Here is a 13,806-nt window from a genome sequence, read left to right on the forward strand (position 1 = left end):
GAAAAACTCAGTTGGTGTAAAATACAGGAGTTTTTAGTTCATGGTCCTGCACGCAGCAGATGGAGCCAGCTCAGAACAGACTTGTCACACACAGACGCACGCACACACAAACTGTGTGACATCAGCATGCCCACACACACACACACACACACACTGTGTGACATCAGCATGCCCTCTCCTGGTGGAAGACAGGTGTTACAGTTCCCTCACCTGAGCCACAGCCTGATTCTCATTTTGTCTTCTTAACTTGTCTCAAATAAAGACACAAACAGGCTCCCACTGGAGTGGTAAATAACCAAATATTGAAGAGGAATAATTTGGACCACATGATTAATAATAAATACATAATCCTAATAACAACAAGTATTTGATTGTATATATAATCTCCAAGCTCCAGTGTTGTGCTTGTCCGTGAGATTCCAGAATAAAGCCAAAGATCACGTGTGACATCATGTTTGTCCATTCTGGGCACCAGTAGAAACACTGGCACCGACTTCCTGTGTGGACACAAACGGCTCCTTTCAAGGTGATCAGATCACAATGATCCGTATCCCCATGTGATTACATACTTTAAAAAAAAAAGGCAAAGGTATCACTGTTGCATTTCATGTTCAAAATCATTTATTAATCCGATTGAGGTCTGTAAACCACAAGTGGCCCACAGACCCAAACCACTCACCCCCCCCCCCAACAGGAAGTCAAGGTCCATTTAAATGCACATTTATTTCAGTCGACAGTGTTTCATAGTTTCATTCAAAGAAAAGAGTGGAGGCTGAAACAATCCAATCAGCTGAGTCGTTGCCCTAAACCCCGCCCACTACACGCACACACACACACACACACAAACACACACACGCTCCCCCCCCCCCCCCCCCGTCAGTTGGTGTCTCTTTCTAGTTGTTAATCCGCCTATCTCTCTCCGCAGGCATCATGGCGGAAATTAAAACCGGGATCTTTGCTAAAAACGTGCAGAAAAGGCTGAACCGCGCGCAGGAGAAGGTAAGAGCAGCCTGTGGTGATGATGATGATGGTGATGATGATGATGAGGGTGAGGAGGAGGAATGAATGTGGGTTGATGAAGCAGGTGGTGACGGTGGTCGACAGATGGAGGATCACGGGGATATGGGTGGAGGTTGCAGGCCCGCAGAGCTCCGTGATGTTATTATTATTCTTTTGCGATATTCTTGCTATTTTTTTCACGAGCCGATATTGATCGGCAAAGAGGGGGTGACGTCATGATGTTTCCGTTCAGATCGGCACATAAAACTGAAATCGTCATCATCGGGACGTGACGGAGAGGGTTTTATTTTGGAAGCAGAACAATCATTCAATCATTGTAACCCTTTGCAACGATGTCACATGATATGCATGTATTTTACGTACATGTTAAATAAATGACGGTGAGAACGAGTTTTCCTGCTGCCAAGGTCGGGAGGGGGAGGGGGGTGTCTGTGGCGTAATGACGTTATTTCTGACGCAGGATCAGCTACCTGCACGTTATTAATAGGAGAGGGCTTTTGGACTGCGGATATAAACATGAGATGCATGTATACAGTCCACACACATTCTACATGTATCTGTCAAATTGATGTAAATCAATACTTACAAATAACCTTCCCATAAAATCACATGTTATCTGCAGTGTGTGAATACACAGAGCACAAATGGTCAACTTTGACGTTCATTGGACAGCGTAACGCCGTATGGTACGAACTGGGCCAGTTTCTCAACACCGCAGACCGCGAGAACGGACTCACGGGTTCTGGAGAACGGACGTTTCCGCAATTGGAACGGCAGCTGACTTGATGACGTCACCACGTCAGCTGGTCTTGCTAATACGTTTTAATATAGTTTTTGACTTAAGTATTTTACTATTAACAAGATTTTGTTTCATTTTCATTTAAAATTATAAATGGTGTACCGGTAGATAATATTGAGCAGTATATATTTATATATAATCAGTCATGAAATAATTAAACAAAATACCTAACTGGATCAGATCAGCGTTGTTATACAGTCCAACATCTTTATAAAGCAGATGAAGCAGCTGTAGTTTGTGGTGCTGCTGAACTTTACTGGATTACATTGACAGGCGTACATCTAATATTTATTCATATTGGATGGAAGATACACAAAACATTACTGAGGTTTAACATTTAATTCATGGCTTTTGAATTACATCCCACTGCATTAGCTTTATCATTTTAGGAAGAGGAGGTTGAATACAGTAACAAAAAATAAACAGTAAATATTTTAATGCAACACACACCTACCGTTTGTCTTGTTACTCAAACATCAAGAGGCTGATAATCAGTGTGGTGTACTCGTACAGTTAAACGCACAAACATCACTACGAATTAAATTGGCGATGTACCTGAACCTCTTCTGTGTCTCTACATTGATAGTGATTAACCTCATAGTATTATATGTATATAATATAGTGATCAATGAGGCTGCATACCGTTAAATAGATGACATGATCATTAGTGATTAAAGTCATAGTATTTAATATCTATGACATCTATGACAGGTTCATGTTTTTCAATGTGTTGCTATGGTGATTTAGTCAAATTTGTTCAGGGAACCGAAAAGCCTGATCTACGTCCTCTTATCCTGAAAATGATCCTGCTAACTCAGTTAGCCACGTACGAGGAACGTGGCCCAGGACTTGATGTCCTCAGATATATCAGTATATATATATGGATAACTTAAAGCCGAGATTGTGGCTTCACACTGTGGCAAGGTAAGAGTTACATTTGTAAATGAGACATTTTCTTCACACTGAGCAGGTGGAAATCCAGTCAGCTCTTGGAGTACTAGCACCCACAAGCTAATGTTGGCACTAGCGTTAGCTGTTAAAGGAAACCTTGCCTTTTCAACCTTAAGTCTAGTTTATGCTTCAAACAGAAGAGGCTGGGCCGGTAGCTGATGATGTAGAGCGCTTTTTTTCCTTGCAAGTAAAAGAAACGGGCGCAACATACAACGGAGAGCCGTGCAGAGGAATTCCTCAAACATTAACCCTTCCAACACAGTCGTGAAATGATGGCGAGTCGAGAGCAAAGTGCACAAGGACAGCAGGAAGAGTCCGTTTCACCCAGTGGAATGGTCACGAATTGGGGCTTCTTCCTGTCTTATTTTGTAGTTTCATGTCTCTTGTTCCTGGGGCTAGCGTCACTTCCTGCCTTGTCCTGTGATTGTCTGCAGTGTCTGATTGTTTCCACCTGTGTCCAATCACCCGCCCCTCCTTGTAGATGCACCAACATGGATGCATGTTGGTGCACGTTCGACAGACGTTTTAAAAAAAATTCTACATTCAATATAGTGCGTCAATATATAAACAGGCACTGTATTGACTAGTGTATGATGCACGGTTTGTTACTAAAGCAGAACTGCTAACGCTAGAAAAGCGCCGTTGAAGACATCAACTCCATCATCCCATGGAACTTTACAGAAACACGCACAATATACTTCAAATATCTTTCTAATCTACATTTGCTGGGATACACTATCAACTGTTAAGGGATTAACAGTTCAAATTAATGACAAAACTGGCTGTATTTTATGTTCATGAATCTGTATTATTTTGTGATTTGTCAGGTGCTCCAGAAACTGGGAAAAGCAGATGAGACCAAAGATGAGCTGTTTGAACAAGTGGTCGTCAACTTCAGGAGACAGGAGGTGAGAAGAATACAGGGTTTACTGTAGTGCCATCAGATTTATTTCCATTTATCATTTCAACATTTGGTCATAAACTAATGTGTAAACAACCCGTATCAAGCTTACTTTGTGCATACGTGGGTCTGTAGTTTACTTTGTGTAGGTGTCAATCTTAGAACAATTCCCCTCTCCGGTTTAACTTAAAAGGGGAAAAAATGCCCAACGCTAAATTATAAAGGGAATGGGCGGATCGACTGTTGATGAAAGTGAAATTAGTTTTAGTGTGCCGATATGTTCCCCATACAGTAGTTTACTTTGTCGGAGGCGGTCTGTAGTTTACTTTGTGTGGAAGACTGAAAGCTATTTTATTTCAATTCATTTTATCTTGTATAGCCCAAAATTACAAAATAGACTCAGAAAGCTTTACAGTCTGTACACTTTAATGGTAAAATATGTTATAACATAGTCTTATGCTAAAAGAGTGATTTTTGATTGTAACCCTCACATTTATGTTACTAAAAGTACGGACTGATGTGTGTTTGTTATTAACCATCAATGTGTCTATTCTGTCAGTCTGAAGGTTCGCGGCTGCAGAGGGAAATGAAGGCCTACATGTCTGCCATTAAAGGCAAGAGTATTTATAGTAAAGCACATTGATTATTTCATACAACACATATGAAACCAAAAATACATAACCTGTGTTTTTGTCCCAGCAGGGATGCAGCAGGCCTCCATCAACTTGACCCAGTCACTGCATGAAGTCTATGAACCAGACTGGCACGGAAAAGATGACATCATGGTCATTGGAAAGGTCAGACTCGTACAATACTCATACTGGAGACTTTTGTATTCAAAAGTGTCCAGGTCTTACTGTAACATACCGTTCTCTAGGTCTTACTCCAACCTACAGGTCACTCTAACCCATACTAATGGTTTTCTATAACGTCTGATGGTGGAGCAGTTTGTGTGGGCCATTGACCTTGGGAGCTTTGCTGTTGGCGACCACCTTTAACCCCCAGGGCCCAGTCAGCCCTGGCCCAAAGAAAGCATGCTTATCCTGGCATTATAGATCTTACAGAGTCATTTCAACGTTTTCGATGTGTTACTGTGACAACAAGTTATTTTGTGATTTCCACAGGACTGTGACGCAATGTGGGAAGACTTTCATAACAAGCTGGTGGACTCGACGTTGCTGAACCTGGACGAGTACCTGCTACAGTTTCCTGACCTCAAAGTAACAAACACCTTGTCTTTTGATTTAAAAAAAAATAAATAAATAAAAATCGATGGCGGTTTTGATGTAGGAAGTGTCATGTAAAAACCTGAAACCATGTGACATCGCAGACCCGTGTGGCCAAAAGAAGCCGCAAACTGATCGACTACGACAGTGCTCGTCATCACGTGGAAACACTGCAGTTGTCAGGCATGAAAAATGACCGCAAGGTGATGAAGGTGAGTCCTTGTGCGATGACCTCAGGAACCAGATGCTGTACCAACTTTTCACGTGATGTGTGGAGTTGATTTGATCAAATATACTTGTTGTCGTCTGAAGGCAGATGAAGAGTTGAAAAAGGCGCAGAAAGTGTTTGATGAGTTGAACGTTGGCCTGCAGGATGAACTACCGACTCTCTGGGACAGGTGAGTAACATCTCACACACACACACACACCCTTTACACCATTGTAAGCAACGTGAGTGTATCATCAGGAATCAATTCACTCCAACTTTTTTTGGATTTTCCTCCTAACTTTTAACAGTTCCCACAGCAACCCTCCAACCTCACCTTCAAGTTCCCCTTTTTCTTCTTCTCCCCTTCGCTTTACCCTCTCATCTTGGTGCATTGGTGCGACATAATAACCAGTTCAATTGATTTGCCGCTTATCTGGAGAAAGACATCAGATTACCGAGAGTCAGACTTTGTTTTCTTCTTCTGTAGCCGCGTTGGATTCTACATCAGCACCTATAAGAGTGTGACCAATCTGGAGGCCAAATTTCACCGCGAGATCTCTCAGGTGTGTGTGTGTGTGTGTGTTAAAGATATCATGACTGATTAGTGATGGACCAATAGGGTGTGGGCACTTTATGAGTACATGTGGAGGGTGAAACCTTTCTTCTCACTGACACCCTTCAGGTATGCAGGCAGCTGTATGAGGTGATGACACAACTGGCCGAGCAGCACTCTGACAAAATGTTCACCATTCAAGGAGCACCAAGGTCAGTTTCATTTAAAAACACGAGTGTAGTTTGATTAAAAACGTATCGACTTACATAGAAAGTGTGTATGTTTGTGATTGAATCATCTTTCTGATTGATCGAATGCTTTGGAAATTGTTCTTGAGACATTATTGGTATAATTTGTGCATATGTTTTCTATCCATTGACAGTCTGCTTTAATGTGACATGTCTTCCAAAACGATGTGAAGTTAAAGTGACGTGTGGATAAAACAATACAATGAAATGAACTGGTTGTTTTTAAATGGAATGATATTTGGTCAGTTAGATAAGTAAACTTTTACAATGTTGATTTTCTTATTGCATTAGAACATCTGTGATACAGGTGCCTGTCTATAACATCTGACACCGGCCATAGGAACGACTTTGCAACCATGTGATGGTGTGAATTCTGTCTCGTCCCTCAGTGATTCAGGACCACTAAGACTCGCCAGGACCCCGTCACCAACAGACGACGAGAGTCCACCTGAGAGTCCAGATGCCATCCCTAATCACATGCTCCGCCCCGTCTCCCCCGGACCACCGCGGCCCAAATCCCCTTTACAGGTAGATCTCATGCTTAATAGTTCCAGATTCACTGAATAGGTGGATCCAGATCTCCATCACAGTTAGATGTTACCCTGATTGGATCCAGATATGCGGTTAGATGTTACCCTAAATGTATTCAGATCTCCATCCCATAATGAGAGTTTCATGGCGATGTAATCCTAACTGGATCCTTGGTCTTCATCAGATAGTAGATCTAATCCTAATTGGATCCGGATCTCCATCACAGGAATATTTTATCCTAACTGGATCTAGGTCTTCATCATGGGAATATCTAAACCTAATCAGATCTTCATCACAGTTAGATGTTATCTGTAACTAGATCCAGATGTCCATCCCAAATGATCTAATCCTAACTGGATCATGATCTTGTTGAGTTTCATAATGACACAATGTAAGAGTATTGATAGATAATTGTATAGTGATATATACACTCTAACCCCACAAAAACTGTGATTATTTAATAGTGATTGATTAATAACTGTTTGAACTTCTCTACCAGAGAATTTAAAACATTTATTAGAAGAATATTACTTTTCTCAAATCTGTTTGCTTGTTTAGTCAACTGTTGGAACATTACAGTAACTTTATGTGACTGTTTTTCTTTGCTGCCCCTTTTTGTCTGTTAACTGGTGAGTGAACATGTAACATTTGCTCTTTTTAATGTATGTGTAGAGTGAATAAATCACAACATAGCTGTTCAGTTTATTGCTGACATTTGAATAGTTATGGTTTGCCTTCAATAGCGTTTACAGGTTTGTAATTTGGACAAATGCGTGTGTTGGTGTGTGTTTGTGTTTCACATCTGTAATGTTGTTGTATACATGTGATTGTATGTGTCATGTAACCTTTAAACATGAAGGGGTGTTAAACTGGTGTTGCTTGGCTTTCCTATAAGCTCCTTAAGCTACAGCGGTGCAGTAAAGTACTTTTTTTTACATAATTAAGGGACTTAGCAGTGTGATATTATTATATTCGGTTATAGGCCAAAATGATGTATCATCCTTTAGCCTAATACAACTACAACTTAAACAACACACTTCTTTTGGCAGCTTAAAAAGGGGCCGCCGGTACCTCCACCACCAAAAGCCACACCTACCAAGGAGGTGGCAGAGGAGCAGATCATCAACCTATTTGGAGGTGATTTTTTACCAGCACCTTCCCTATCACAGGTCTGTGGATTCTTCTTCTACTTTAACATTTCTAAGAACAAACCGATGCAGTGAATATTTATCTCTCTTGTGGTGTTGTTGTTGTTCACAGCCTAATGAAAGACCAGGAGAATCTCTTCTCGACATGGACTTCGATGCTTTTCAGCCAGATGAAAGTGTTTCTCCAATACCGCAGGTTGTCTTTGACTGACAGACGATAAACATTCACTTCTTCCTGGCAACAGCTTGAACCCGAGTGTAGTCAAGAAAACTTGATTTTGTCTGATTGGACAAAGCGATGCCAGAACCCCGAGTTTCCCCAACAAAGTTCATTCCCATCCATCCCAGTTGATATTAATCTGTTTTTTTAAATGTGGTTTATAATGAGTAACATGAACCACCTTCCTCTTTCAGACAGCTGTGCCTTGGGACATGTGGGCTGTAAGTCAAGTCTTCTACCTTTTTATTTATAGTTGTTAAAAAATAGGATTTTCAACCTTCTTCTACCTCTTTTTTAAAAAATTTTTAGGCAAATGCGCAAACAGCTGAATCGGTAAGTACACACATTACTTTACGATAGACCTGTCCATTAGAAGTGTAGTTTCAGAGCGGTGGGGGGGGGGGGCTAAACTTTTAACACCTCCTGCCTTTTCCAAGCAGGCTGCAGACACCAACTTCGTCGCCGACTGGTCTGCTGACTTCGGTTCTTTGCCGGCAAATGAAGACACTCCTCCGGCAGTGGATGCCCCCGCTGTAGGGCTGGAGGGGGCACGGGGGGAGGTACAGGGGGGGACCCAGGACTTGCCCCAGACAGACGGCTGGCAGCCAGGTGCAGACACGGCCACCCCTCCCCGGGACAGAGAGGTAGCCACAGCCGCTGAAGATGAGGTTAGCAGCTGGAACCCTCAAACTGACCCCGACCTTCATCCATCTGCAGTTGGAGTTGGTGAAGTTGAGGCAGGGCAGTCAGACTCAGTGGGAAATGCATGGCAGGAAGATCGCAGGAAGTCCACCCCAGGGTTAATAGTTACCAATGAGTATGGCAAACGGATTGAGGACAATACAGAGGACAGGTGGTCCAGGTCTCCAGAATGGTCTGGATCCGAGTACGAGACGGCTGAGGAGTGGGGAGACGGAGGTCAAGGCGGAGATTGGGCGAGTGCAGATGCCGAACTTTCACGTGTAGATCCCCCCCCGGTGAATGTGTCAGAGGGATATGATGGCGTGCCAGCAGATTGGTCTCAAGCAGTGAAACAAGCTTCCCCCGGGAGCAATGCAACAAAAATAAACTGTTCAGAAGAAGAGTTGCCGGGAAAAATAACTGATCTCAAATCAGCGTGCACAGATCCTTCAGCGGAAACACATGGAGGAGGTGCGTTTGATTCAGTTGAATCACAGGGGGGCGGAGCGTTCGATTCAGATCCTTTTGCTGAAACACAGGGAGGAGGTGTGTTCGATTCCCATCCCTCACTTGAATTACGAGGAGGAGGTGCTTTTCAATCAGATCCTTTCGGTGAAAAACAGGGAGGTACGCTTGATTTCGATTATTTTGCTGAAACAGAGGGAGGAAGTGCATTCAATTCAGATCCTTTTTCTAAAACACAGGGAGGAGGTGCGTTTGATCCAGATCCTTTTGGTGAAAGACAGGGAGGAGGTGCGTTTGATCCAGATCCTTTTGGTGAAAGACAGGGAGGAGGTGCGTTTGATTCAGTTCCCTCACTTGAATCACAAGGAGGAGGTGCGTTTGATTCACAGGTGTTTGCAGAAACACGGGGAGGAGGTGCATTCGATTCAGATCGTTTCGGTGAAGGACAGAGAGGAGGTGCGTTTGATTCAGTTCCCTTACCTGAATCACAAGGAGGAGGTGCGTTTGATTCACAGGTGTTTGCTGAAACACGGGGAGGAGGTGCGTTTGATTCAGTTCCCTTACCTGAAACTCACAGAGCAGGTTGGTTTGATTCAGATCCTTTAGCTGAAACACAGGGGGGAGGTGCGTTTGATTCACAGGTGTTTGCAGAAACACAGGGGGGAGGTGCGTTTGATTCACAGGTGTTTGCAGAAACACGGGGAGGAAGTGCATTTGATTCAGATCCTTTAGCTGAAACACAGGGGGGAGGTGCGTTTGATTTAGACGATTTTGCTGAAACACGGGGAGGGTTTGATTCGGATCCTTTTGCTCAGACGCAGTTTGGAGACAAGGGGGCTGGTTTTGAATTTGATCCTTTCGCTGAGGCCGCAGGAGAAAGTGGGGTTGTGCCCTCTTGGGTTGGAAGAAGCGGGTGGGATGCGGACCCTTTTGCCGACGCTTTCCCGGCAGCTTCTTCAGGAACGAAGTGTCCCGCCTCCAACGCCATGTCCTGGCAGGAGGCCGGTGGCTTCAGTGGCTTCGACTCTCAACCAATCTCTGCTTCTGCTGCTGTCTCTGGAACAGCTGTGGGAATAAAAGATGTAATCGTTACCAGAATTCCCAAAGAACCAGAAAATTCAGACATGTCCGAAGACGAGACGGCAAACCGGAGATTTGGGAAATTGTACCAAGAGCTAGATACAGAAAAGGAAGAGGTACTTGACTTCCTCCCGTCTTCTCTGTGGTAGATTAGCACAGGTTAGAATAGACCAATCGGAAACCCCCTTTTCCCGTCTTCTACCTTCCCGCAGTACGAGCACCACAGTGGTATTTGTCCTGAAACCTGGATCCCAGCTTGAGCTCCTCCCACTTCTCCACCTGCCTGCTGTTTGCTTTGTTTGCTCGTTCATGCTTTCATTTGCACATGGAGTCCATCCTTAACACATCTCTGTCTCACATTGGGCTTGTTTTTATCCTGGAACCTTCAAACACTAATTGTGTCTTTGCAATTCAATTTAGGTGATCAATACATTTACCGGATTCCCACAGGTAACCTTTTCAAACTAAACTTGAATTTAAATGTATCGTCTATTGTCTGTGTTAAATTAGTTGTAGTTTTTCCAAAATGCATCAAAACATTTAAATGAGCAGTTTGCATTCAGCTGTTATCATTAGTCGCACATCGTTAATGGGGGCGTCCTTTATTTTTATTGTAAGTTTTGCTTTTAACAACACAGAATTCCTTTTTCTTAATGGAAAATAATCCTGTATTTCCAGGTTGTGACTCTTAATTTTGACTGTTATTGCCTTTTCTCTTTTTTTCACCCCGAAGGAGACCACTGGTCAATCGTTCTTTGCTGATTTTGATGAGATGGTGAGTTTAAATTTTAAGTTTGAGTTTATAGTTTAATTGTTTAAGCTGTAGTTCTCTGGAAAAACATATTCAGTACTGTACAGACCAAATATGTGCAATACATTATCAGATAGAAAAAGAGTGTGTCAAAGAGACACAATTCTCCTTTTTGTTATAAAAATAAACACTTTTGTATACTTTTAATTTGATTACAAAATGAAACTGGTCAAAATAAGCCATAAAAAGAAAATCTTTCATACAATTAAAAAAATATGATGTCTTCTTTATGGTTGGAACCCTGCATCTGTTTAAGATTATTTTTAATGACTTTTGCATGTATTTGCGGATTTGCAAATTGAAAGATTTGTGTATGTTCCTCAACTTTTATGGACATTGAAATGAGGTCTGAAATGAATGGTCCATTTTCACATTCTAAACCTTACATTAAGTTTCTTGTTAAATAGCTGCAGCAAGAATTTAAGGGTTGACCCAAATATTTCTTTCTAAAAGAATGAAGGTCCTGCAGACTCAAAAGGTCCTCCAGAAGCTTTAGTTAGAGAAGCTGCTGATGAACAAGACAAGGCTCCATCTGCCCTCGAGGGTGAGAAGTCTTCATCTCCTCCTGCTGGTGAGGGTCCTTCATCTCCTCCTGCTGGTGAGGGTCCTTCATCTCCTCCTGCTGGTGAGGGTCCTTCATCTCCTCCTGCTGGTGAGGGTCCTTCATCTCCTCCCGCTGGTGAGGGTCCTTCATCTCCTCCCGCTGGTGAGGGTCCTTCATCTCCTCCCGCTGGTGAGGGTCCTTCATCTCCTCCTGCTGGTGAAAAGTCTTCATCTCCTCCCGCTGGTGAGCATCCTCCAGCTCCCTCTTCCGGCGAGGAGCTTCCTACAAGAGAGGAGGTGGAGGAACTTGGAGGGCCCTCTGTTGGTGAGGAGGATCCTCCAGAAGGTTCTAGCAACAAAAGCAAGCCTGATGTGAGTCGGTGCAAAAGATAAATAACAACTCACCATTATTATCATTCCTTTCTATTCGATTTGAACAATGTGCAGAACTGGGTATTGTGGGAACTCTTTATATTGCAGGTTTTTGTCGGATTGTTTGCCCCAAATAAGCATGTATGTGAATACATTTAAACTAATATGCAGCTCTAACTCCATACGTTACTGTTCCTGTTTAACAGGTTGCTCCTGACAACAATGCTAAAACATTACCTGTTGAAGCAATTCCATCGGTAACTATAATTATCCTTTATTACGACGAGTTATCAAAGCATCAAAAGCATTCAAGTTAATTATTGTTTTGTTTGAAAATGTTAACCCTTACATGACCAGACATAGAGTTTTTAATTACTATTTGACTCTACAACATGTTGTTCATTGAATTTTCGATTCTGATCAGTAACATTCATGTATATGTAGTTTAGGTGTAGCACATTTAGTTGTGCTTTATTCTTGTTATTAGAAACCCAAAAACAAGTTTATTGTTGTCTTTTCCAGGAACAAATGCCGATACCATCCGTGGTCATCGAGCCTGCCTCCAGCAACGAAGGAGACGATGACCGGGATGCTGACATCATCTCTCCCACAGCCATCGGCGACAATGGTGTCACCCCTGAGAACCAGAAGGTCAAACACATGAGTCCGTCTGGTGGAGTGTCAGGACTCCCGGATGATTTCCTTTACAAGGTGGGGCTGAAAAATGTGCACAAACTATTTCAACACAAATAGTGTACGTGGTCTTCCTGTGCTCAGCAAAGGGTGTGTGGGGGGGGGGATGTTTTTTCTATTTGCAGGTGGAGACGATGCATGACTTTGAGGCAGCAAATTCGGATGAGCTGGAACTGAGAAGAGGTGACGTGGTGTTGGTGGTTCCCACTGCCTCGGCGGAGGATCAGGTAACGAATGGTTGCGAGGTCTTTTTTTGGGGGGGGGGGGGCGGTAGTTGGAGGAGTCTGCGGTCATGCAGGGCGGAAGTGAATGTAGTCTCTGTTGCTGCAGGATGCCGGCTGGCTCACAGGAATCAGAGAAAGTGAGTGGTCGGCGCTCGGCTCCGGCGCTCACCGAGGACTCTTCCCGGACAACTTCACACAGCGGTTGGAGTGAAAAGTCTCGTTCGACCCGTCCGCGCCCCGAGCACCTCGAGCCGCCTTGAAGCCGGATCCCAGAAACACCTTCTGACCCGCCGCTGGACACGATGCTTATTCACTCTGCAACATGCAGAGTCCGAGTTCACAGAAAGTAAAACTAATCCCCATAATTACCATGCATGATGTGATAGTCTGGCCTTCCTGGAATTGAGTTTTAATTTTTGATTTTGTGGAAAGAATAAAGTGTGACGCAGTGGGATTGCTGCAATCTACAGAAAGCTAAAATAGATACTGAACCTTTTTTTGCACCAAGTGTGTTGTATGTATGTTATTCTGCTATTCGAGAATAAGTAGTGCTGTGTTCTATTTAAATGTTCTCGAGTGTTACATGACGTTTTTTTTTTTTTTTCATTACTGTAGCCCTTTTATCGATGACTGTTTCTACTTCGCTGTTGACCGTATGTGGTGACATTTCTTTTGGTATTTGTGGTGAGTCAAGTGTTGCTTTTTTTCTTCTTCACAAAGACATTTATCATCTGAGCGTTGACAAAGTAGTGCACCTCCAGCATGGCCATCTCAAATATGGCACGTTATTTCCCCCCCCAAAAATAGCATCTTCCCACAATTGTAAATATCCATGCTTAGATGTTTAAGTCACATGTCTTATTAAAATGGTCGTGCAAAAAAACATAACCAACCACAATACTTTAAGTGAATGATCACAGGTGAGCTATTAACAAATGTCCAATCTATGGAGATCTATTTCAGGTCTCCATATTTCTCCAGAGTGGTTTAAAAGAGCAAAATGGATGTCAAATCCTCTGATATTAGAGTGTAACCTAGAGCTATTTGTGATGTACATTCCATGCATAATTATGTGGTCAATAAATAAGATTTAATGAGAGTACTAAGTGTGTCTGTATCCCTACATCGGCCT

At 42.9% G+C, this 13,806-nt stretch overlaps 1 protein-coding gene across 1 annotated transcript; it reads left to right on the forward strand.

The window, feature by feature from the left end:
- The first annotated feature begins 865 nt into the window (after positions 1-865).
- On the forward strand, positions 866-13,776 carry amph (amphiphysin). The gene is made up of 22 exons (XM_037458806.2): positions 866-999; positions 3,598-3,678; positions 4,231-4,285; positions 4,374-4,468; positions 4,796-4,891; positions 5,002-5,109; positions 5,210-5,295; positions 5,593-5,668; positions 5,788-5,870; positions 6,296-6,434; positions 7,487-7,606; positions 7,698-7,781; positions 8,000-8,026; positions 8,115-8,138; positions 8,243-8,473; positions 10,452-10,481; positions 10,765-10,806; positions 11,296-11,757; positions 11,964-12,014; positions 12,280-12,468; positions 12,576-12,677; positions 12,781-13,776. The coding sequence occupies exons 1-22, from the start codon at positions 931-933 to the stop codon at positions 12,883-12,885; spliced, it is 2,355 nt and encodes a 784-aa protein (XP_037314703.2). The 5' UTR covers positions 866-930; the 3' UTR covers positions 12,886-13,776.
- Positions 13,777-13,806: the final 30 nt, after the last annotated feature.

The sequence above is a fragment of the Pungitius pungitius genome, chromosome 15 (genome assembly GCF_949316345.1).
Source record: "Pungitius pungitius chromosome 15, fPunPun2.1, whole genome shotgun sequence".
Taxonomy (NCBI): domain Eukaryota; kingdom Metazoa; phylum Chordata; class Actinopteri; order Perciformes; family Gasterosteidae; genus Pungitius; species Pungitius pungitius.

Excerpts from the sequence above, each read along its gene's own strand:
- amph (XM_037458806.2), top strand. The coding sequence starts at position 931 with ATGGCGGAAATTAAAACCGGGATCTTTGCTAAAAACGTGCAGAAAAGG. Across the intron at positions 8,474-10,451 it reads CCACAGCCGCTGAAGATGAG|GTGATCAATACATTTACCGG; the intron begins GTTAGCAGCTGG and ends AATTCAATTTAG. Across the intron at positions 10,482-10,764 it reads CATTTACCGGATTCCCACAG|GAGACCACTGGTCAATCGTT; the intron begins GTAACCTTTTCA and ends TTCACCCCGAAG.